General features: G+C 42.7%; 2 protein-coding genes, 1 non-coding gene and 1 pseudogene across 3 annotated transcripts in view; 2 read left to right on the top strand and 2 right to left on the bottom strand.

Annotated features, from left to right (window-relative positions):
* Positions 1-23,328, bottom strand: part of FGD4 (FYVE, RhoGEF and PH domain containing 4) — a 264,568-nt gene that overhangs the window by 183,093 nt on the left and 58,147 nt on the right. The gene's annotated exons all lie outside the window — the stretch shown is intronic.
* Positions 1,419-1,913, bottom strand: LOC128562228 (acyl-CoA-binding protein-like). Its single transcript, XM_053556950.1, has one exon. The coding sequence runs from the start codon at positions 1,876-1,878 to the stop codon at positions 1,615-1,617; it is 264 nt and encodes an 87-aa protein (XP_053412925.1). The 5' UTR covers positions 1,879-1,913; the 3' UTR covers positions 1,419-1,614.
* LOC128562226 (protein mago nashi homolog) lies at positions 3,605-4,047 on the top strand (annotated as a pseudogene).
* Positions 22,064-22,125, top strand: LOC128562946 (U7 small nuclear RNA). Its single transcript, XR_008373638.1, has one exon. It is a non-coding gene; the product is annotated as a U7 small nuclear RNA (small nuclear RNA).

Raw genomic sequence — 23,328 nt, forward strand, 5'->3', positions numbered from 1 at the left:
TCTCATACAGTAATGTGGAAGAAAGGAAGGATGTGTAATGAACTCATCTGACTAGGGGGAAGGCAGGAAGAATGTTGAAAGTTCCAAGTGGTTTCTTCTAGCTGCCTACAATAAAATACAGGAGTAGTGAGGAGAACTAAAAAAGGAACTATTTGGTTCCTTTTTAAGCAGAATTTAGAGGAAATATTAAAAAGCTGGATTTGATGGGTTCAAAATGAAAACACTTCCTCATTTCAGCATCTAAACCAGCGGTTCTCAACCTGTGGGTTGCGACCCTCAGGAACTGTTTTAAAGAGTCGCAGTATTAGGAAGTTTGAGAACCACTGATGGAAGCTAAAGCCCCTTCAAAGTAAGAAATGGCCTCGGTGCAAATATCTGGTCAAGGACGGCCCCAGTAAAATGCAGCCTCCATCAACGATGTGGTGGTGAGAACTTTTATGAAGACCTCATGAAGATTTTAGGTGGCTGCTCCCAGGCTTTCAGTTCCTGTGATTCCATAATTCCCTGTGCATCAGATTCACCTGGGGAGTCAATTCAACACCAGATCGCTGGGCCAGATCTTCATTTAACAAGTCTGGGATGGGATCTGACCACCACAATAAGTTCCCAAGTGGTCCTACTACTGCTGGGGCAGATGCCTCGCTTTTTGTATCACAAAGCTAAATCAAAAGGCTTTGAAGAATTTTAAGGGTGTTGGTTGTATGTGATTGCCTTAATACCTGTACTGTTTGGTTATGGAAAACCCACAAAGTTTTTCACAGAAATGTATCAGTAAAAGCACCATCAGCCTAGACTAATAGGACAGGGACAGTTCAAAATAAAAAGTATTAGGGCCCTTATGCAGGCAAGAAGAGATTAAAAACATGGGCCATTCCTTGTGGAATAGTAAGAAAATTCGGAAAATTTAGAAAAAAGCCAAGAGGGTGGAGATGAGGCAACCAATGAACTGGTTTCTAAACAAGGACCCACATCCAACCAAATGTCAGGGCTGCTATAGACCAGTGACAGCTATATGCCTCCTATTCCTACCTCCTGCCTTGTTTAAACAACAGCTTTATTGAGGTATAATTGACTATATAACACAGCCCTTTAGTGTTCACAATTCGAAAGTTTTCACTTCATTCACAGATACATAGAACCAGTCAATTTTAGACATTTCATCATATTAAAAAGAAACCTATCAGCCAGGCACAGTAAGTCATTGAAATTTTTCATTTTTAGACTGTGATATTAGCACATTCACACATTACTGACTGGATCGGTTGCTTAATTTGAATGAAACAAATGCTGGATATTTCCAAGAAAAATTAAAACCTATGACTTGGTATTTCACTCAGTGAGCTGTGATGATACCACGGCACTCTAACCCGGGCAACAGAGCCAGACCTTGTCTTTTTTTTTTTTTTTAAAGTAACAAATACACTTTTATCTCTGATAAAAACTACTAAAAGAAGGTCAGTAATCATTTTAGCCCCTAATCTGTTAGACCTGTATCCTCAACAGCCTTGAGGAACTGGGTTAACTGGTTATTTCGCATCATCCACAGTATTAGAAAAAAACAAGGCATCGTATCAGTTTAGGTTCATCATATGGCTGGCAACCAAATCCAGTCTCTTATATTCCATATTTTTTCTTTAGCTCTTCAACTTTGTTGATGTAAGCTTTCATGGAATCTTCCTTGGTAGTCCCTTTCAGCTCATTCCAGACATCCCACTTGGCCTTACCTTTGAAGTCCAACATCCCAGGCCGTTCTGTATTCACATCTCCTATAGTCACTTGTTTGTAGTGGCTGTAGATAAAAAGCATCTCATTGTCTGCAGGCTTGGTCTTGAGGTGCTTAACCTCCTCTGCGGCTTTGTCAAACTCAGCCTGAGACATGCTGGCCAGGTGGCAAAGATTCCCGGCAGTCGCGTAGGAGGGCAAGGAGCAGGAAGCCACCCAGACCTTGTCTTAGCAACACTGCCCTTTAGCTATCACTCCCAAGCCCTCCCAGACCTAATCCATCACACTGGTCTACTTTCTGTCTCTACAGATTTGACCAAGACATTTCCTATAAATGGAATCGTATACCCTGTGGTCTTCTGTGACGGGCTTTTTCACATTGCACATTTTCAAGGTTCATCTGTGTTGCACTAGGTCCCAGTACTTCATTCCTTGATAAAGCTGAAAAAAATCCCATTGTATGTACACATTACTTTTCATTTATCCGTTCTTCAGTCGACAGATGATTTGGGTTGTTTTCACCTTTGGCTATGATACTGCTGCTATAAACATTTCTGCCTGAGTTTTTCTGCAGACATGCTGCCATTTCTTGAGTATATGCCTAGGTATAAAATTGCTGGGTCACAGGTAACAAGGGGCACCTGGACCTGATTGAGATGATGAGGTCTTCCCAGATCCGTCATGGCAACCAACAGGCATTTAAGCATCGACCAGTCCAACCGGAACATGTAAGCTCTGCTCTCTCGCACCGATGCAGCTGGTGTCCTGCTTCCTCCTACGGAGCTGAGCGGTCCTCACATGTCTGATCCTGGCACCCCCATCTTTCAGTCCATCCTAGAGAGGACCAACTTAGCATACAGGGAACTTAGTATGTTTCCCGCTTCTCTAGAAGAGGGATAATAATAACAACTTCCTCACGAGACAGTAGGAACTAGTCTCCTAATGTTCACAGAATTATCTTAGAAAAGTTCCAGACACATAGTAAAATCTTATTACACCATTAACATAATACATTTTGAAAATTTGTTCAATGACAAGTGTATCTGCTTAAAAACAATAACTTTGAAGGAAAAAAAATTTTTTTTTTTTTTTTTTTGCAGAGACAGAGTCTCATTTTACCGCCCTCGGTAGAGTGCCATGATGTCACAGGATTCATAGCAACCTGCACTTCTTGGGCTTCCGTGATTCTCCTGCCTCAGCCTCCCAAGCAGCTACTACAGGCGCCCGCCACAACGCCCAGCTATTTTTTGGTTGCAGTTCGGCCAGGGCTGGGTTTGAACCCGCCACCCTCGGGATATGGGGCCGGGGCCCTACTCACTGAGCCACAGGCACCACTCGAGGAAAAATTTTTTTAAAATAAAAAGGTATCAACCCACAATTCTATTAATAAAAGACCAATTTAAACAAATTATAATAAACTATGTTGTCTTTAAGAAAAGATAGTGAGGGGGCGGCGCCTGTGGCTCAGTGAGTAGGGCGCTGGCCCCATATGCTGAGGGTGGCGGGTTCGGACCCAGCCCTGGCCAAACTGCAACAGAAAAATAGCCGGGCGTTGTGGCGGGCGCCTGTTGTCCCAGCTGCTCAGGAGGCTGAGGCAAGAGAATAGCGTAAGCCCAAGAGTTAGAGGTTGCTGTGAGCCCTGTGATGCCACGGCACTCTACCCGAGGGCAGTAAAGTGAGACTCTGTCTCTACAAAAAAAAAAGAAAGAAAAGATAGTGAGGGCAGCGCCTGTGGCTCAAAGGAATAAAGCACCGGCCCCTTATGCTGTAGGTGGTGGGTTCAAACCCAGCCCCAGCCAAAAACTGCAAAAAAAGAAAAAGAAGAAAAGATATTGAAGGCAACTTGCAGCTGAAGTTTCGTCTCAGGGGCCTTCTGAGAACCATGGAGAGTGACTTTTATCTATGTTATTACTACCTGGGTCACAAGGGCAAGTTCAGGCATGAATTCCCGGAGTGAATCTCCAATCTGACAGGAAATTGAGATATGCCAACAACAGCAATTATAAGAACGATGCCACAATCAGAAAAGAGGCTCATGTACATAAAAGAGTGATGGAGGAAGTGAAAAGAATAATTGATGACCATGAAATTACCAAAGAGGATGATGTTTTGTGGTCTCCTCCTGACTGAGTGGGCTGGCAGGAGCTTAAAATTGTCACTGGAGATGAACACATTTCTTTTGCAACATTAAAAGTTGGTTCCCTTATAGATGTCAATCAATCCAAGGATCCAGAAGGCTTACAAGGATTTTATTATCTTGTCTAGGACCTGAAGTGTTTGGTCTTCAGTCTTTCTGGTTTATACTTCCAGATTAAACCAATCTAAGTTGAATATTTGTGTGGACATGAGGGGTGTAGGAGTAGTTATTATGAATTGCCCTTATCAGGAAATTTTTGTGTGAATCAGGGCAGTATTTTTATAAGTTATGTCTTTAATAAATAGGCAATAAAATAAAAGACAGTAGAAATAAAGGAAGAGAATTCTGAATGATACAGAAAATTTCAAACGTATAAACAAGAAGGAGAAAAGAGAGAACTCAGCCATACCTGGCATACCTTACCCAGAGTCATAGCTCAGGTAGCACAGTGAGGAGGTGATGAGCTGGATACAGCCTATGTCTGGAGCAGTGGAAATCTGATGAATTAGGCAAGTGATTGCAACCAGGTGGGATCAGCTGGCTGCCCACAGAGGCCCAGGACAGGAGGAAGCCTTTCTGGAGTTTTCTGTTGTCGTGGACAGCTTAGAAGAGTGGGCTGATGCGAACAGCACACAGCCACCAGATTTGAATGCCGGTTGGAGTGGACTTGCCATAGGTTTTGTGGCTGGTGAGGCAGACATACTGAGAAGGTCCCAGTGGCCAAGGGGCTGCCATTGTGGAAAGTTCCTGAGGAAGTCTTAGCTGGGACCTTAAGTATGGCCATCTTATGATCAGAACTCCATTCTTGGGAGTTGGGACTCCCCAGTCCCTAAGGAGGCTGAGGGACTCCCATACCCCACTGGAACTAGAGTCAGGGGGGTATTGTGAGACCTGCTCCTGAAGGATTCTTGTGAGCTTCGAGATCCCAACCTCGCAGGGTCAGAATATTGAGGAAACAATCAGGTGATCACCAAAGGCAACTAAGTTTAGAGTAAGGACCATAGAGGCTGCTGGCTATGCTATCTCATAAAAAAACCACAGCACCACCTGGTGTCCCAGCGACACATTGCAACATACTGTCATCAAGAGCAAGGACTTCCATTCAAAACAAAGGAGGCAGTGAGAAGTAAAAAGGAGGACAAGGAGGTGAACAAGAAGAAAGAACACATGAGGAGGAACCAACAGAAAAATTTGGGCAACACGAAAAACCAAAACAGAGGAACTCCCCCAAAGGACCATGAGGCAGCTACAGCAGAAGGCTCCACCTATAAAAAATTAATGGACTTGACAGAAAGGAAATTTAAAATATGAATGATAAAGACAAAGGAACAGACGAGAAAATGGAAAGACAGAACCAAAAGTTAGACGAGAGATATGTAGAATATAGAAAGGATATGGCAGAGCTTAAGGAAATGAAGGAACCAATCAGGGAATACAAAGATGCAGTAGAAAGTATCAAAAATAGGTTAGACCATCGAGAAGAAAGAACCTCAGAGCTAGAGGATAAAGTTTTCGACTTAACCCAGGTAGTTAAAGAGGAAAAAAGGAAGAGAGAGAAAGCAGAATAGGCACCGAGAGAACTACAAGACTCCATGAAGTGTTCAAATATATGAAAATAGGGATTCCTGATGAGAAAGAAGGCTGTCCCAAAAGAATGGAAGCCCTACTGGAGACCATCATAAAGGAAAACTTCCCAAGTTTTACTAAAGACCCCAACACACTCCTTTCAGATGGATATCAAATCCCAAGTCAGCTCAACTCAAACAGAGCCTCTCCAAGACACATTACAATGAACCTGTTAAAAGTCAACATGAAAGGAAAAATTCTGCAAGCAGCCAGGAGTAAGCACAACTGACCTACAGGGGCAGAGCTATGAGGATGACAGCACACTTTTCAACTGAAACCTTCCAAGCCAGAAGAGCATGGTCATCCACCTTCAACATTCTCAAAGAAAACAATTTTCAGCCCAGAATTCTATGCCCTGCTAAACTAAGCTTCAAAATTGATGTAGAAATCCAATCTTTTGTGAATATATAAGCGCTGAGGAAATTCACCACCACAAGGCCAGCTCTATAGGAAACACTTAGACCTACTATCATCACTGACCAGCACAATGGTCCACCAGCGAAGTAAATAGCCAGAAGTGAAAGGTTAAAACGTAGCTTCCAGAATGGCCCAAAGGATAAAACTATACAATGGACTTTCACGAAATAAGATGAATAGAATTACACCACACTTATCAATTCTCTCAATAAATGTCAACGGACTGAACTCACTACTGAAGAGGCAAAGGCCTGCTGACTATATAAAAAAACACAAGCCATCCTTATCATGTTTCCAGGAGACACACCTAGCCTTGAAGGACAAATCAAGACAAAAGGTTAAGGGATGGAAAATAGTATTTCAAGCAAATGGAAATCAGAAGAAAGGAGGGGTTGCTATCTTATTTTCAGATACAAGTATTTCTAAAGCAACTAAACTTAAGAAAGACAAAGACAGACACTTCATATGGGTCAAACAATATAACAAGATGACATTTGAATTTTAAATATTATGCTCCCAATTTAAATGCTCCCAGATTTATGAAACAGACCTTGATGGGTCTGAGCAATATGATGTCCCATAACACCATAATAGTCAGGGACTTTAACACTCCTCTGACAGAATTGGACAGATCCTTTAAACAGAAACTAAACAAAGATGCAAAGGACTTAAATGTGACCCTAGAACAAATGGGATTAATAGACATATACAAAACACACCACCCCAAAACTAAGGAACAAACATTTTTCTTGTCAGCCCCTGGTACGTACTCCAAAATCAACCACATCCTAGGATACAAATCAAACCTCAGCAAAATTAAAATAATAGAAATTACACCTTGTATCTTCTCAGACCACAAGGCAATAAAGGTAGAACTCAACTCCAACAAAAACGTTCATCCCCACACAAAAGACTTGGAAATTAAACAACCTTATGCTGAATGATAGATGGGTTCAGGAAGAGACAAAAGAGGAAATTGTTAAATTCCTCAAATATAACAACAATGAAAACACAAATTACTAAAACCTGTGGGATACAGCAAAAGTAGTCTTAAGAAGGAAATTTATCACATGAGATGCCTACATTCAAAAAAACAGAAAGAGAGTACATCAACAAACTCCTGAACCATCTTATGGAATTGGAAAAAGAAGAACAATCTAAGCCCAAACCCAGAAGAAAACAAATAACCAAAATTAAATTAAATCAGATGAATGGAATTAAATACAAAAGAATCATTCAGAAAATTAATGAAACAAAAAGTTAGTTTTTCAAATAAATAAAACCGATAAACCTTTGGCCAGACTAACTAGAAACAGAAAAATAAAATCTCTAATAACCTCAATCTGAAATGATAAAGGGGAAATAACAACAGATGCCACAGAGATACAAGAGATCATCTCTGAGTACTACAAGAAACTCTTATCCCCAGAAATTTGACAATATGAAGGAAATGGATCAATACCTGGAATCACACCCTCTCCCTAGACTTAATCAAAAAGAAATAGATCTCTTGAACAGACTGATTTCAAGAACCAAAATTGAAGAAACAATAAAAAATCTCCCAAGAAAAATAAGTCCTGGTCCAGATGGCTTCCCACCAGAATTCTATCAAATCTTCAAAGAAGAGCTTATACCCATACTGCAGAAATTATTCCAAAAAACTGAAGAGGAAGAAATCTTCTCCAATATATTCTACGAAGCAAACATTATTCTGATACCAAAACCAGGAAAAGACCCAACTAAAAAAGAGAATTTCAGACCAACTTCACTAATGAATATAGATGCAAAAATTCTCAATAAAATCCTAGTCAATGGGGCGGCGCCTGTGGCTCAAGGAGTAGGGTGCTGGCCCCATATACCAGGGGTGGCAGATGCAAGCCCAGGCCCCAGCCAAAACTGCAAAAAAAAAAAAAAAAAAAAAATCCTAGCCAATGATCAAGTAGATTTCATCCCCAGGATGCAAGGCTGGATAACATATGCAAGTCCACAAACGCAATTCACCATATCAACAGAAGCAAAAACAAGACCATATGATCCTCTCAATAGATGCAGAAAAACATTCAATAAAATCCATCCTTTTCTAATTAGAACACTGAAGAGTATAGGCATAGGTGCCATGTTTCTTAAACTGATCGAAGCCATCTATGACAAACCCACAGCTAATATTTTACTGAATGGAGTCAAACTGAAAGCTTTTCCACTTAGAACTGGAACCAGACAAGGTTGTCCTCTATCACCACTACTATTCAACATAGTGCTGGAAGTTCTAGCCAATACAATCAGGTAAGAGAAGGAAACAAAGGGCATCCAAATGGGAGCAGAGGAGGTCAAACTCTCCCTCTTTGCTGACCGACATTATCTTATGCTTAGAGAACCCCAAAGATTCAACCACAAGGCTCTTAGAAGTCATCAAAAAATACAGTAACGTCTCAGGATATAAAATCAATGTCTGTAAGTCAGTAGCCTTTGTATATGCCAATAACAGCCAAAATGAGAGGCTAATGAAGGACACAACTCCCTTCACCATAGCTTCAAAGAAAATGAAATACCTAGAAATATGCCTAACAAAAGAGGTGAAGGACGTCTATATACCAGCATTATAAGGACATTTGCACTAGACTATTTATTGCAGCTCAATTTACAAACTGTGGAAATAACCTAAATGCCCACCAATCCAGGAATAGATTGACAAGCTATGGTATATGTATACCATGGAATACTATTCAGCCATTAAAAAGATGGTGACTTTAGATCTTTTGTATTAACCTGTATGGAGTTCAAACACATTCTTCTTAGTAAAGCATCACAAGAATGGAGAAGCAAGAATCCAGTGTACTCAATTCTGATATAAGGGCAATTGATGACCTAGTACATGGCAGGGGTGGGGGAAGTGGGTAGAGAGAGAGGGAAGGAAGGTGGCGGGTGGGGAGTTATGGTGTGTGACCCACCTCTTGGAGGCAGGACACAATTATAAGAGGGATTTTACCTAACAAATGCAATCCGTGTAACCTGCTTCTCTGTAACCTCAATGAATCCTCATCGATTAAAAAAAAATAAATAAAAAAAATAAAAACTATGGGCATAGAGCTAGAAAAAAAAAATGAGATGCTTGGGCAGCACCTGTGGCCCAGTCGGTGGGGCACCGGCCCCATATACCGAGAGTGGTGGGTTCAAACCCGGCCCCGGCCAAATTGCAACCAAAAAATAGCCGGGCGTTGTGGTAGGCACCTGTAGTCCCAGCTACTCGGGAGGCTGAGGCAGGAGAATTGCTTAAGCCCAGTAGTTGGAGGTTGCTGTGAGCTGTGTGAGGCCACGGCCCTCTACCGAGGGCCATAAAGTGAGACTCTGTCTCTACAAAAAAAATAAATAAATAAATAAATGAGATGCTATAAATTGGGTGAGATTTTCACTTTCTAAATAATATATCACTATAATTTTTTTAACCGTGAACACGTAAGACATTCATAATCAGAAAAATATAATGTAAAGACATAGATCCTGGGCAGCTCCTGTGGCTCAAGGAGTAGGGTGCTGGCCCCATATACTGGAGGTGGTGGGTTCAAACCCAGCCCCGGCCAAAAAAAAAAAAAAAAAAAAAGACATAGATCCTTCTTAAAATATAGCAGGCTTTACCTGAAACTGTTCAGTTTTCAATGCTGATTTCTTCTCCAGCATTCAAGCCCTCATCTGTTTTTAGAACAGTGTCAGAAGCTGCTACATGAGCTGTTTCCTGTATCGAGCGGCTAATTTTAATTAATGAACATTCTGCTATTAAGAGAGCACCAGGAAAGAAAAATACCACCTCTTTTGCAAGTTAAAGGCTTCCTCTCTAGAATGAAAAGTCTATGTAGGGCGGCGCCTATGGCTCAGTCGGTAAGGGGCCGGCCCCATATACCGAGGGTGGCGGGTTCAAACCCGGCCCCGGCCAAACTGCAACCAAAAAATAGCCGGGCGTTGTGGCACGTGCCTGTAGTCCCAGCTACTCGGGAGGCTGAGGCAAGAGAATCGCCTTAAGCCCAGGAGTTAGAGGTTGCTGTGAGCTGTGTGAGGCCACGGCCCTCTACCGAGGGCCATAAAGTGAGACTCTGTCTCTACAAAAAAAAAAAAAAAAAAAAGAAAGAAAAGTCTATGTAATAAGAATGTACTCTACTTTAAAAGAGATAATGGTTATTTTGTATTAAGCAGTATCTTTCCACTATGATACATGCACTAAGAAAAATTGATCTCAGCTAAAAATTCCTCAAGGAAGAGATCTAAAATCTATTTAATTTCTCTGAAAAATAACACAGTATTCTTCATGGAGGAGACAAAAAAGGAGAAAAATCAAAGGTAAGAGGAAACAGAGAAATAGAACAAGATTTTAAATAGAATATTTCTTAAGCTCCTGTGTCCTAGACACTGATGAGAAGACTAAAACTCTGTTGCTCTGTCTGTAAGAGCAGCAATATAACTGCACACTCTGCTTCATTAGACTCCCCCAAGGTTTATATGAAATCATATGGTTCAACAGTAGCTACTATATTAACTTTCAATTCTTCAACCGTGGGGTTATTATTAGCACAGTGAGAAGAGGTTGTAACGCTCCAATGGGTGGGTCCTGGAGTTAGGGTTCCTCGGGTCCCATAAGCCACTCTCCCCTACAGCAAAGACAGAATTTTCCTGTAGACTTAAGAGGAGGTTCTAAGACAGCCCCCACTGCACAGTTAAAATGACAAATGGCTTTATTGTCCTCTCGCCAAATAGTAATCCTCACAACAAGTGACAGTCCACCCTCTACCTAGACCCTCTTCACTCACCAGCCCCCTAAATCCCTTGCATTTGTAACTGGTCACAATAATTAACGTGTTGTGTTATCAACCAGTTTATTTGATTCAAATAGGTTTGAAGATTTCTACCTAACAAAATATATTTAGCTAAATTTGAGAGAAGTTCTGGGAGTGCGCTGGTAAGAGATGATATCATCTAAGGCCTTGCTGAAGCACGGGCCACAGGGCTATGACTATTAAAATTGTCATTTATCACCTGGGAGGTGTTTTGGGTGAGATTAACATTTAAATCAGTGAACTTTGAGTCAAGATTGCCCTCCATGGCGTAGGTAAGCCTTAACTAATCAGTTGAAGAGCTGAATTAAAAAGACCAGCCTCTCAAACAAGAAGAAATTCTCCAGCAGATGGCCTTTGGACTTTATCTGCACTACTGGCTTTGCTGGGTCTTAAACCCAACAGCCCGCACTGCAGTCCTGGACTTGCCAGCCCCCACAATCCCGGGAGCTGATTCCTTATAATAAATCTTTCAGTGTACATGTGTGTATACATACACAACATAAACAAGCACACTCGGATATAGTGTGGGTTCAATTCCAGACCAACACAATAAAGCAAATTTTGCAATAGAGCAAACCACACCAATTTTTTGGTTTCCCAATGCACGAAAATGTTTATACTATACTGTAGCTTAGAAAGTGTGCAATAGCGTTGTCCTTTAAAACGATGTATATCCTTAATTAAAACATACTTTACTGCTAAAATAATGCTAATGACCACAGAAGCCTCCAGTGAGTCCTAGTCCTTTTGCTGGTGGAGGTTCCTGTCTCAGGGTTGGTGGCTGCTCACTGATCAGGGTGCGGTGGTTGATGAAGGTGGGGGTGGCTATGGTGACTTTTTTTTTGAGACAGTCTTTATCGCCCTGGGTAGAGTGCCACGGCATCACAGCTCACTGCAACCTCAGACTCTTGGGCTCAAGTGATCCTCTTGCCTCAACCTCCTGAGTAGCTGAGACTACAGGAGCCAGCCAAAAGGCTCAGTTTAGAGATGGGGGGATCTCTTGCTCAGGCTGGTCTCAAACTGCTGAGCTCAAGTGATCAACCCGCCTCACCCTCCCAGAGACCTGGGATCACAGGCATGAGCCACATACATATATACACAAACACAGATACGCAGACACATCCTATTAGTTCTGTTTCTGTGGAGAATTCTGACTAACACAGGGGGTCTCCCCTTGGCTATCAGAAGTTTAACATCCACACTGCAAGAGTAACGAAGTCAGGGACAAACAGCCACGCCTGACTAGGGCGTGCCTTACTTTTCTTTCTGTCACAGGGCACCATTCTCTTTGGGAAAACATGGCCGGCTGTGAAATGGACAACTAGGAACATTTTATTTTTATTTATTTGGCACATAGAGTGTTGCTCTGTCACCCCTGCTTGAGTGCAGTGGCATCATCTCAGCTCACTGTAACCTCAAACTTCAGGGCGCACATTAGCCTCAGCCTTCTGAGTAGCTGGGACTACAGGTATGCACCATCATACCTGGCCTTTTTTTTTTTTTTCTGGGTAGAGACAGGGTCTTGCTCAAGCTGATTTTCCCCTACCCAGCCATTCTCCACCCTCCCAGAGTGCGAGGGTTACGGGCCTGAGTCAACACGCCCAGCCTATTATCCTTTACTCACTAGATTCCAAATAAGGGTATTGGGAGCCAGGTGTGTGGTTCATACCTGTAATCCTAGCACTCTGAGAGACTGATGGGGGAAGGATGGCTTGAGGTCAGGAATTCAAAACCAGCCTGAGCAGAAGCAACACCCAGTCTTTACAGAAAAGAGAAAAAACGAGCAGGGCGTGGTGACACAGCCCTGCACACCCAGCTACTGGGGAGGCTGAGGCAGGAGGATCACCTAAGCCTAGGACTTGGAGATTGCAATGAGCTCTGAAGAGGTCCCTGCACTCTGGCCTGGGTGACAGAGGAAGATCCTGTCTCCAAAAAATAAAAAAGGAGAAGAGAAAGGCAGTGCACCCCCTCCTCTTAAAGTGTAAAAACACAAATACTAAAATCACACAATTAGGCAGATCAGCCTTGGCAACCATGTGCTGAGGTCACTGTGGAAACAAGGAAAAAGATGACCAGAAGCAGGATCCAACATGACTTCTGAGTCAGCGCCTCAGTGGTTACCCTCCATTACGAAAGACCCCCAAATGCCGCAGTGTTACTAAACAGCTAGGGAACTTCTCCATCCTACCACTACCTAATCCAACATTTGTTGAGCACGCAGCCCACTGGAAATTCGCCACTGGTGGTTCTACTCCCTTCCACCTTCCTCACCATGCCAGCCTCCTCTTACCTTGCTGTAATCTGGCAGCCCGGCAGAACGGCCCTTCCCAGCTGTTCCCAGCTGTCTCCTGACTCGGCCTGGGCGCTACTTCTCCAGGCTGTTCTTCCGGTCCCTCCCACTCACGTTCCTTTGGGTCCCTGGAGCCTGGCCTGACAATTTACATACCTGCATTTATTTTTCTCTCACCAAAATGCTTCCAGGAATTCCTTACTTTTTTTTTTTGAGACAAAGTCTCACTCTGTTGCCCCAGGCTACAGTGCAGTGGCATCAGCCTAGCTCACAGCAACCTCGAACCCCTGGGCTCAAGCATTCCTCCTGCCTTAGCCAGGACTACAGGCCCCAACTACAACACCTGGCTAATTTTTCTATTTTTAGTAGAGACAGGTTCTCATTTTTGTTCAGGCTGGCTGCGAACTCCTGACCTCAAACAATCCTTCCTCTTTGGCCTCCCAAAGTGCTAAGATTACAGGTGTAAGCCAGCATGTCTGGCCTACGTTTAAGTATTTTAAAAATATACAGCTGACCTTTGAACAACGTGGGTGCAAAGGGCACAGGTCCACTCACGGGCAGGTGTCCTTCCACCTCTACCATCCCTGAGACAGTAAGACCAACTCCTCCTCCTCCTCAGCGTACTGAAGGTGAAGATGATGAGGATGAAGACCTTCATAATAATCCACTCCCACTTAGTGAGGAGGAAATTTATTTTCTCAACCTGATGACTTTAACGTTTTATTTTCTTTAGCTACCTTTATTGTAAAAATTCAGCATATGATATAAACAACATATAAAATACATGTTAACCAATTGTTTCTGTTATCAGCCAGGCTTCCAGTCAACAGTAGGCTTTTAGTAGTTTAGTTTTGGAGGAGTCCAAAATTATTTACACCCTCATGTTTTTCACAGATCAACTGTACTTTCTATTGCTTCATTCTCCCCATTTCCTCTCACTTCCACAATGTATTTTTGCCTGATAGCCACTACTCTTCTCTGGCCTTAGGCCCTATCACAAATTGAAGTTGTACACAAAACAAATATTATTCATAATTTAGGATGAAGAAGCAGAGGCAAAAAGAGATGAATTGTTTTGTACAAGTTCAGACTGTAAATTAATGATAAAAGTACAATCAGGACCCATTTTATTTCTTTTTTTCTTTCTTTCTTTTCTTTTTTTTTTTTTTTTGTAGAGACCGAGTCTCACTTTATGGCCCTCGGTAGAGTGCCGTGGCCTCACACAGCTCACAGCAACCTCCAACTCCTGGGCTTAAGCGATTCTCTTGCCTCAGCCTCCCGAGTAGCTGGGACTACAGGCGCCCGCCACAAGGCCCAGCTATTTTTTTGTTGCAGTTTGCTGGGGCCAGGTTTGAACCCACCACCCTTGGTATATGAAGCCAGGGTCCTACTCACTGAGCCACGGCGTTGCCCAGGACCCATTTTCTAGTAACTTAGTTTAATGTCTATTACATACTATATAAGGAAGAAGTATAACAGTTGTAATATTAAAAGCACAGGGTGTTGAGTCAGATTATACTTGCTCTACCACTTAGGCCTGTAATCACAGTAATTTGGGAGGCTGAGGCAAGAGGACTGCTTGAGCTCCTGGGATTCAGGCTGCAGTGAGCTAAGATTGTGCCACTACACTTTAACCTGGGCAAGAAAGAGACCCTGTCTCTTTAAAAAAAAAAAAAAAAAGAAAGAAAGAAAAAGAAAAACTCTTTGTCTCTTGGTTTCCTCACCTATAAAAATTAGAATAAGAACAGTACTTCTGGCTTGGTGCCTGTGGCTCAAGTGACTAAGGCGCCAGCCACATACATCTGAGCTAGCAGGTTCAAATCCAAACTGGGCCCGCCAAACAACAATGACGGCTGTAGCCAAAAAATATCCAGGCATTGTGGCCAGAACCTGTAATCCCAGCTACTTGGGAGGCAGAGGCAGGAGAATCACTTGAGCCCAGAATTTGGAGGTTTCTGTGAGCTGTGATGCCACAGCACTCTACCCCGGGCGATAGCTTGAGGCTGTCTCAAAAACAAACAAAAAAAAGCCAAACAGTACTTCCTCGGGGGTTTTGATAAAATTTTATGATTTGAAATGGGTAAAACGCTTTGGATACTTGGCACATAGGAAGCTCTCAATAAACTTATTCTTCCATCATTATTTAATAAGCTTCCATCATTATTCAATGATCAGATAATGTAAATGGCCCATATGCATTCGATCTCTTGTATCATAGACTTGGGTGGATGAGGCCAAACACGCTTATAAACAATGACTAATCCAGTGTTTATATACACAGCACCCTTCATTGGGTCACAAGCAAATAAGTGCTTCGCAAAAATTAAAAGAAACTTCACATTGAAAGGAAATCAGAACATACAGGGTATTTCTACCCATTGAATTGGCTACATATTGGCTACGTGAAATAAGTGTCTGTAAGTGCAAAACTTTACTGAATCTTTCCTTTATGGAATCACTGTACAGAATGTCAGTCTTCACAGGACTATATTCTAAACCCAAGAAGCAAGCCCCTTGTGTGGTCCTCTTCTTCTGCCATTTTTGACCTCATGTTTTTACCCACAACATTCAATTATTCGATTATTAACATGGACAACTCTTCTGAAAAGTGGGCAGGTGGTCAGAGGCCCGAGTTCCCATTTCAATTTTCACACAAGTTTTTCAGACCTCAGTGGTGCCAACAATGACACCACCTGTCCCCATCCTCCCACTTCACAAGTTTTCAGAACAAAAACAGTAAAGATGAAACAGGGACATTTACCAAAGGCTCCAGATTTGCTGCACAGAGAAAAATAAGTATTTGTGCAGATTATATCAATGTTCTCCCAAATGAAGGTACCCTAGATATCTGGATTTTGAAGTTAAGAATAGGTTATTTACCTTTATTTATTTATTTTGGTTATTTACCTTTAAATAATCATGGGTGAATAATACATTACTTGTGCTATACCCTTTAAACTAATATGTTGCCCCAAAAGTCAGTGCTTTACTTCACAATGAAAGTGACTGTTGACATTGACATTCTTAATAATTACATAGTGAAGGAATTTGTTTCAAGATTTTTAATATGAAGAAAGATGTGGGTAGAAGCTCTGTTCATTTTTACTAGCTATATGACTTAGAAAAAGTTTAAGCCAGGGGTCTTCAAACTACAGACTGCGGGCCACATGCGGCGGTGTGAATTGTATTTGTTCCCGTTTTGTCTTTTACTTCAAAATAAGATATGTGCAGTGTGCATAGGAATTTGTTCATAGTTTTTTGTTTTTTTTTTTTTTTTTAAAACTATAGTCCGGGGCGGCGCCTGTGGCTCAGTCGGTAAGGCGCCGGCCCCATATATGGAGGGTGGCGGGTTCAAACCCAGCCCCAGCCAAACTGCAACCAAAAAATAGCCGGGCGTTGTGGCAGGCGCCTGTAGTCCCAGCTACTTGGGAGGCTGAGGCAAGAGAATCGCTTAAGCCCAGAAGTTGGAGATTGCTGTGAGCTGTGTGAGGCCACAGCACTCTATGGAGGGCCATAAAGTGAGACTCTGTCTCTACAAAAAAAAAAAAAAAAAAAAAAACTATAGTCCGGCCCTCCAACGGTCTGAGGGACAGTGAATTGGCCCCCTATTTAAAAAGTTTGAGGACGCCTGGTTTAAGCCCTTGGGTTTTGTTGGCTTATTCTTTGTTGGCTATTGTAGGTTTTTATGTTTTGTTTTGTTTTGAGACAGAGTCTCACTATGTCACCTTCAGTAGTGCAGTGGCATCACAGCAACCTTAAACTCTTGGGCTTAAGTAATTCTCTTGCCTCAGCCTCTCAAGTAGCTGGGACTACAGGTGCCCACCACAACACCCAGCTATTTTTTTCTTGTAGTTGTCATTGTTGCTTAGCAGGCCCGGGCCAGGTTTGAACCTGCCAGCCCCAGTGTATGTGGCCAGCACCCTAACCACTGAGCTACCCCAATCTGCTATTGTGGTTTTGAATAAAGACCATGATTTCACCTTTCCTCAGGCTTATCTATGGGAAGCAAATGAAATCCTACACACCTAGTTGTAAACAAAAGCCACTTGGTGGAGTCTGAGGTTACTGTGAGCAACGATACCATAACCCTCCAACTTGAGGCAACAGAGTCAGACTGTCTCAAAAAAGAAAATAAAAAGAAGGCACCTGGTCAGCACAGGCTGCCCTAATCAGTCAGCATCTGAGGTAGCAGCTGAATTTTCATTTAAGAGTTCACACTTGAATTTCTAACATTTTCTCAAGTGTATTTGCTAAGCGATGTAAGTTAACACAGGCCAAAAAGTGCTCTAAATTAGGTTAAAACCTCCCCACAAAAGAAATACGGGGTAAGTGAAAGTTTTAGCAAAAATGATAGCTGTGGGGTGGCGCCTGTGGCTCAGTCGGTAAGGCGCCAGCCCCATATACCGAGGGTGGCGGGTTCAAACCCGGCCCCGGCCAAATTGCAACCAAAAAATAGCCAGACGTTGTGGTGGGCGCCTGTAGTCCCAGCTACTCGGGAGGCTGAGGCAAGAGAATCGCTTAAGCCCAGGAGTTGGAGGTTGCTGTGAGCTGTGTGAGGCCACAGCACTCTACCGAGGGCCATAAAGTGAGACTCTGTCTCTACAAAAAAAAAAAAAAAAAAAGTTAGCTGTGATTCTCAGTACTGATGTTGCATTTTCTTTACGTTCCCGCTGCTTTATATCATAGTGTGGCACGAATAAGTGTGGGTGAGCTGATGAAAACTGCGATGCCTTTAAAGTGCTATTTGAAGCACCAAGGTCTAGGATCCAACCTTACATATTTCAAGCAGTACATAACCTTCTCATTTTGAATTTGGCCCTGGGATATTGCCAACCTGGATGGTCTTCAGCTAAGAAAGGAAAATAAACCCTAAAAAAGAGAGCATTGTCTTATTATCTTTTTCTGTAAGGCAGGAGGATTTTCAAACTATGGTCTCACCCCATTAGTATGTCTGATTAAAAAAACTATATCAGAGGGCAGCGCCTGTGGTTCAGTGTATAGCGCACTGGCCCCATATACTGAGGGTGGTGCATTCAAACCTGGCCCCAGGCAAACTGTAACAAAAAATAGCTGGGCGTTGTGGCAGGCGCCTGTAGTCCCAGCTGCTTGGGAAGCAGAGGCAAGAGAATTGCGTAAGCCCAAGAGCTGGAGGTTGCTGTGAGTTGTGACACCACAGCACTCTACCAAGGGCGATAAAGTGAGACTCTGTCTCTACAAAAAAAAAGAAAGAAAGAAAGAAAAGAAAAGAAGGAATTCCAATCCTTGAGTTTGGGTGGAATGAAGACAGATGAAATCAAAAAAGCCCTTAGGGTCGGGCACAGTGGCTCAGGCCTGTAATCCTAGCACTGTGGGAGGCAGAGGCTGGTAGGTTGCCTGAGCTCACAGGTTCAAGACCAGCCCAAGCCAGAGTGAGACCTCGTCTCTAAAAATAGCTGGGCATTGGGGCAGTCACTTGTAGTCTCAGCTACTTGAGAGGCTGAGGCAAGAGAATTGCATGAGCCCAAGAGTTGGAGGTTGCTGTGAGCTATGATGCCATGGCACTCTACCAAGGGTAACAAAGTCAGACTCTGTCTCAAAAAAAAAAAAAAAAAAAAAAAAATCAGAGTGAATAAGCACACAGAAAGGGTAAGTTTTATTTCAAAAACACACACCACACAGAGTGTTATACTGGACTGTGGTTAAAAGGTTTGAAAGCCACTGTTCTAAGCATAGTTACTGGCCTGTCCTGAAAATAAGGAGAAAGTGCTATATATTCAGCTTCTGCAGTTACATTATTCTTTTTAAAAGTCCATTGCTGTGATAAAAGGGGGAAAAGATAGTTTAAAGGTCTGCAGTTTCTTTTTTCTTTTTCGAGACAGTCTCACTCTGTCACCCTTGGTAGAGGGCCATGGTGTCATAGCTCACATCAACCTCAAACTCCTCGGCTCAAGTGATCCTCTTGCCTCAGCCTCTCGAGTAGCTGGGACCATAGGCGCCGCCACAACACTGGCTATTTTCAGAGATGGGGTCTCGCTCTTGTTCAGGCTGCTCTCGAACTCCTAAACCCAAGCAATCCACCTGCCTCAGCCTCTCAGAGTGCTAGGATTACAGGCATGAGCCACCCTGTCTGGCCCTAACAGTCAGCTTTTTTTTTTTTTTTTTGAGACAGAGTCTCACTTTGTCACCCTTAGTAGAGTGCCGTGGTGTCATAGCTTACAGCAACCTCAAACTCTTGGGCTCAAGCAATCCTTTCGCCTCAGTTTTTCATTTTTAGTAGAGAACAGATCTCACTCTTGCTCAGGCTGGTCTCGAACTCATGAGCTCACACAATCTACCTGTCTCGGCCTCCCAGAGTGAAGTCTGCTCTATTGAAAGGAAAGTTTTCCTTCCTACTTCAGCACTTTGGTTCTACCTCATCACTAATAAACCCTGATCACTAATACATTTTCAAGACAGACAAACAGATACAAAGGAAAAATTAAAGAGGGCAGGTGCAGAGGGAAAAACATTTATTAATTTTAGGTACAGTGCTAGATTATAAACCAGGTACATATACCACCTTTGACCTTTAATCCTCATGATCCAATATGGTAGTTGCTATGACTCAATAGTTCTGTATTTTAAGTAATGGCCTAATGAAGGTTGTCTTCCTATAGACCTAGCACTGCCAAGTATGGGCATTAGCACCTGTTGACCAGAACTGTCTGTTTGTGACTATATAGGTTCTACATTCAGCATTATAGTTAACTAGAAAGTGGAATCCAGAACATTTTCCAGTCTCTAATTTTTTTCCATAAACAGATTACACTTAAAACAGCTTAACTGGCACAGAATTGGAACTCAAAGTGCAAGACCCACCAGTAATTAGTTGTAAGACCCTGGAAACGCCAACTTCTGTGGACCTCCCTTTGTACATTTATATAATAAACAGAGACAACAGTGCCTAATCTCCTCAATGGCAGAGCTTTGCCAAGTCTCCAACAGACAATGATTCATGCTTTAAGATGACACATCCTAAGTAATAAATTTCATCACGGGGGTAGAATATAAGTGGCACAGAAATGAACTCTAAGGCATAAATTCTTTCCCTGTGGCACCCTGACTGGCCACACTCTACTTCCCACCCGGGCAGGGTCAGCTGACCAGACTCTCTAAACTCAGAGGTCTGCCTCGAATTCTTGCCTCTCTCTTGCCACCTAGTGGCAGCATGATTCACACGACTGCAGATGTTGCCCTGTCGAAGTAAGGACAGAGCAGGTAAAAGCCATTCATTCCCTCAGCCAGCCAGGCAAGACTGGGATCCTACCTTTGATTTCTCTCTCTTCCCAAAGCTTGTCATTATGAGGTGAAACTTCACTTCCAGAAGAGCCATCAATTCCAAAGTCACCTATATTGATAGCTTGGTTTTAAATGGTAACATATAACATAGATAGGATTTTAAAGAGGCATAAAGACTCACGCAAATAGAAACTGATTTCTCCTCTGACTTTATTCGCCATCATACTGCACAAGTCTGGGGGAAATAAAGATGTCTGACAACCTAGCATGTGTGAATGGCACTCCCCTGGGATGCACAGGGCCAGGAATCTGGTCACATTCAGGGGCCCTGATGGCACTCATCACTACTGAAAGTATTAACATCTCCAAGTTTGCGTCCAAAAACTATTGGACTCCTCCTTCCTACTTTCCTAGAGTCAGAAGCCTTATGCAAAGCTAAGCTCCAGAAATGCTCATTTTAAAAAGCAAACAATTTTTAAAAGCCCTCAAACTTTCAACAACCTCTTATTATTAAGAAGGTGTCAAATTGACCTCTTATCACAGCTTTGTGTTGGCTCCTACTGAACACCTACTATAGCAAAACTCTCTGAGTGGTCATAGCTAGGCTAGCCAAAACCAAACCTAAAAAGTGTAGTTATGTAACACATTTCAAGTCCAGTTATGTAACACATTTCAAGTAGCTCCTTTCCCTAAGAAGGGGAGAGAAACACTGTGGCTAATTCCCTTTACATCTTTCTAATTAATTGTTTCACTGAGCAGCAGAAAAGCTCCATGAAAGAGAGATAGGAATCTATACTCTGTGATGGACACTGAGCAAGGCTTAGTTTTTAGAGGTTATCTCTTTCAAGAAAAATTAGAACCGGCCAGGCACGGGTGGCTCATGCCTGCAATCCTAGCATTCTGGGAGGCCAAGGTGGGTGCCTAGCTCTAGAACAGCCTGAGCAAAAGCGAGACCCTATCTCTCCTAAAAATAGGAAAAAAAAAAAAACTAAGGCAAGAGGATCGCTTGAGCCTGAGTTGGAGGTTGCTGTGAGCTATGATGCCACAGCACTCTATCCAGGGCGACAGCTTGAGACTCTGTCTCAAAAAAAAAAAAAAAAAAGAAAGAAAAGAAAAAAAGGGAAGGGAAGGGAAGGGAAAGGAAAGGAAAAACAAAAGAACAGAAAAGAAAAGATTAGAGCAACAATACCAGAGTCAGAGCTCACAGTATGCAATTCCCACTTTGTCAGTTACTAGTGATTCAACCTCGGGGAGCCTATTACATGAAGATTCTGAAGCCCAGCTTCTGTCAGTGTAAAACAGGGATAATACATTCCATCATATTGACTGAACAACTGAGCACTGTGCCTGTCAAATGTTGGCTGCCTTCCCTCCTTTAGGGTCACCCTGCAACAACTGCATTTCTTTTTTTTTTGTTTTGTTTTGTTTTTGTGGTTTTTGGCCGGGGCTAGGTTTGAACCCACCACCTCTGGCATATGGGACCGGCGCCCTACTCCTTGAGCCACAGGCGCCGCCCAACAACTGCATTTCTTGACGCAATTTCTGCAATTGCTTCATTTCTTGGGAAGGGAATGACTATGTAAGGCTCCCCAAGCAGTTTGCCTCCAGTCATTTGTATTTTTCCAGAAATATTTGGAAACCAACTTGGATAAAAATTTAGAGTGTTGGGCGGCACCTGTGGCTCAAGGAGTAGGGCGCCGGTCCCATATGCCGGACGTGGCGGGTTCAAACCCAGCCCCGGCCAAAAACCAAAAAACTAAAAAATAAAAAAAATAAAATAAAATAAATTTAGAGTGTTACAGCTCTTTTAGAATTTGTCTTGCAGGTTTTCCAGTCTCTACCGGAAGACCCCCTTCCACCGCCACCCCCCAAAATAAACTTAGTTTTAGAATAGATCCGCAGTTGACCACCTCCCTACACAGACCACCTCAAGTTGACCTAATTTTCATTGACCGGACATGTACCCCGTGTATGCATGGGTACAGTAGGCCTAGTTCCTTATGTTGACCAGTTTGTTACAGTCCCGTGGGTGGTCACCTTACGGAGGTTCTGCTCTACATAGCAGCTTCCTATAGATTAAAAAGAAGCAGGAGAAGGCAAATGCTAGGGCCCAGTAAGTAGGTTCTAAATGGCAATAATGCGAAAGGCGAGTAAACCCTAGAAAGAGCATACAAACGAATGATGATGAAAGTTCATTGCCTTGAACCAGAAAAGGGAAAGACCTTGGGTTAAAAGTTTTATTGGCACCCTTATATTTGACACACACACACACACACACACACACGGCAAACCAGGGCACAGCTGTGATGGCATTTAAGGTTGCCACACAGAGAATGGAAAAGTAATTTTCATACCAATGTTCCCATTGCAGATAGGCAGTGTTTACTTGTTATAAACTACCTAAAATTCTACAGAAACCAAACTAGATCCATAACTAAAGAGATCACAGGTAAAACCATTCTAAAAGGGTGGGGCGCAGTGACTCACGCTTGCAATCTTAGCACTCTGGGAGGTCGAGGTGGGTGGATTGCCTGAGCTCATGCCCCAGCAAGAGTGAGACCCCGTCTCTAAAAAATAGTCAGACATTGTGGTGGGCATCCATAGTCCCAGCTACTCAGGAGGCTGAGGCAAGAGAACCACTTGAGCCCAGGAGTTTGAGGTTGCTGTGAGCTGTGATGCCACAGCACTCTACCCAGGGAGACAAAGTCAAACTCTATCCTCCCCACCCCACGCAAAAAAAGTTATAAAGATGAAAAGAAACCAGTTATAAGGAAAAGGGCATAAACTGTGGGAACACAGACAGCAGATACTTTCATTTTTAAAATGCAGAACATTCTTGAATTCCCCCAGGAAGGACTGTGTGTTTTATAGACGCCCTCTCTTAGTGCTCTGTGAAAAAATGTGGATTCAAATTCCCCTTCTGCTAAATTCACAGCAAATAAATAAACTACCTGGCAAAAAGATGTCAGAAGGAGTAGAAAAACAGATGACTATATAGAAATGTTACTACTAAACTCAACAGGTAACAGCCACTTAAGTACTGTGGCATTTTTCTT

This window comes from Nycticebus coucang, chromosome 12, assembly GCF_027406575.1.
Source record: "Nycticebus coucang isolate mNycCou1 chromosome 12, mNycCou1.pri, whole genome shotgun sequence".
NCBI classification, from domain to species: domain Eukaryota; kingdom Metazoa; phylum Chordata; class Mammalia; order Primates; family Lorisidae; genus Nycticebus; species Nycticebus coucang.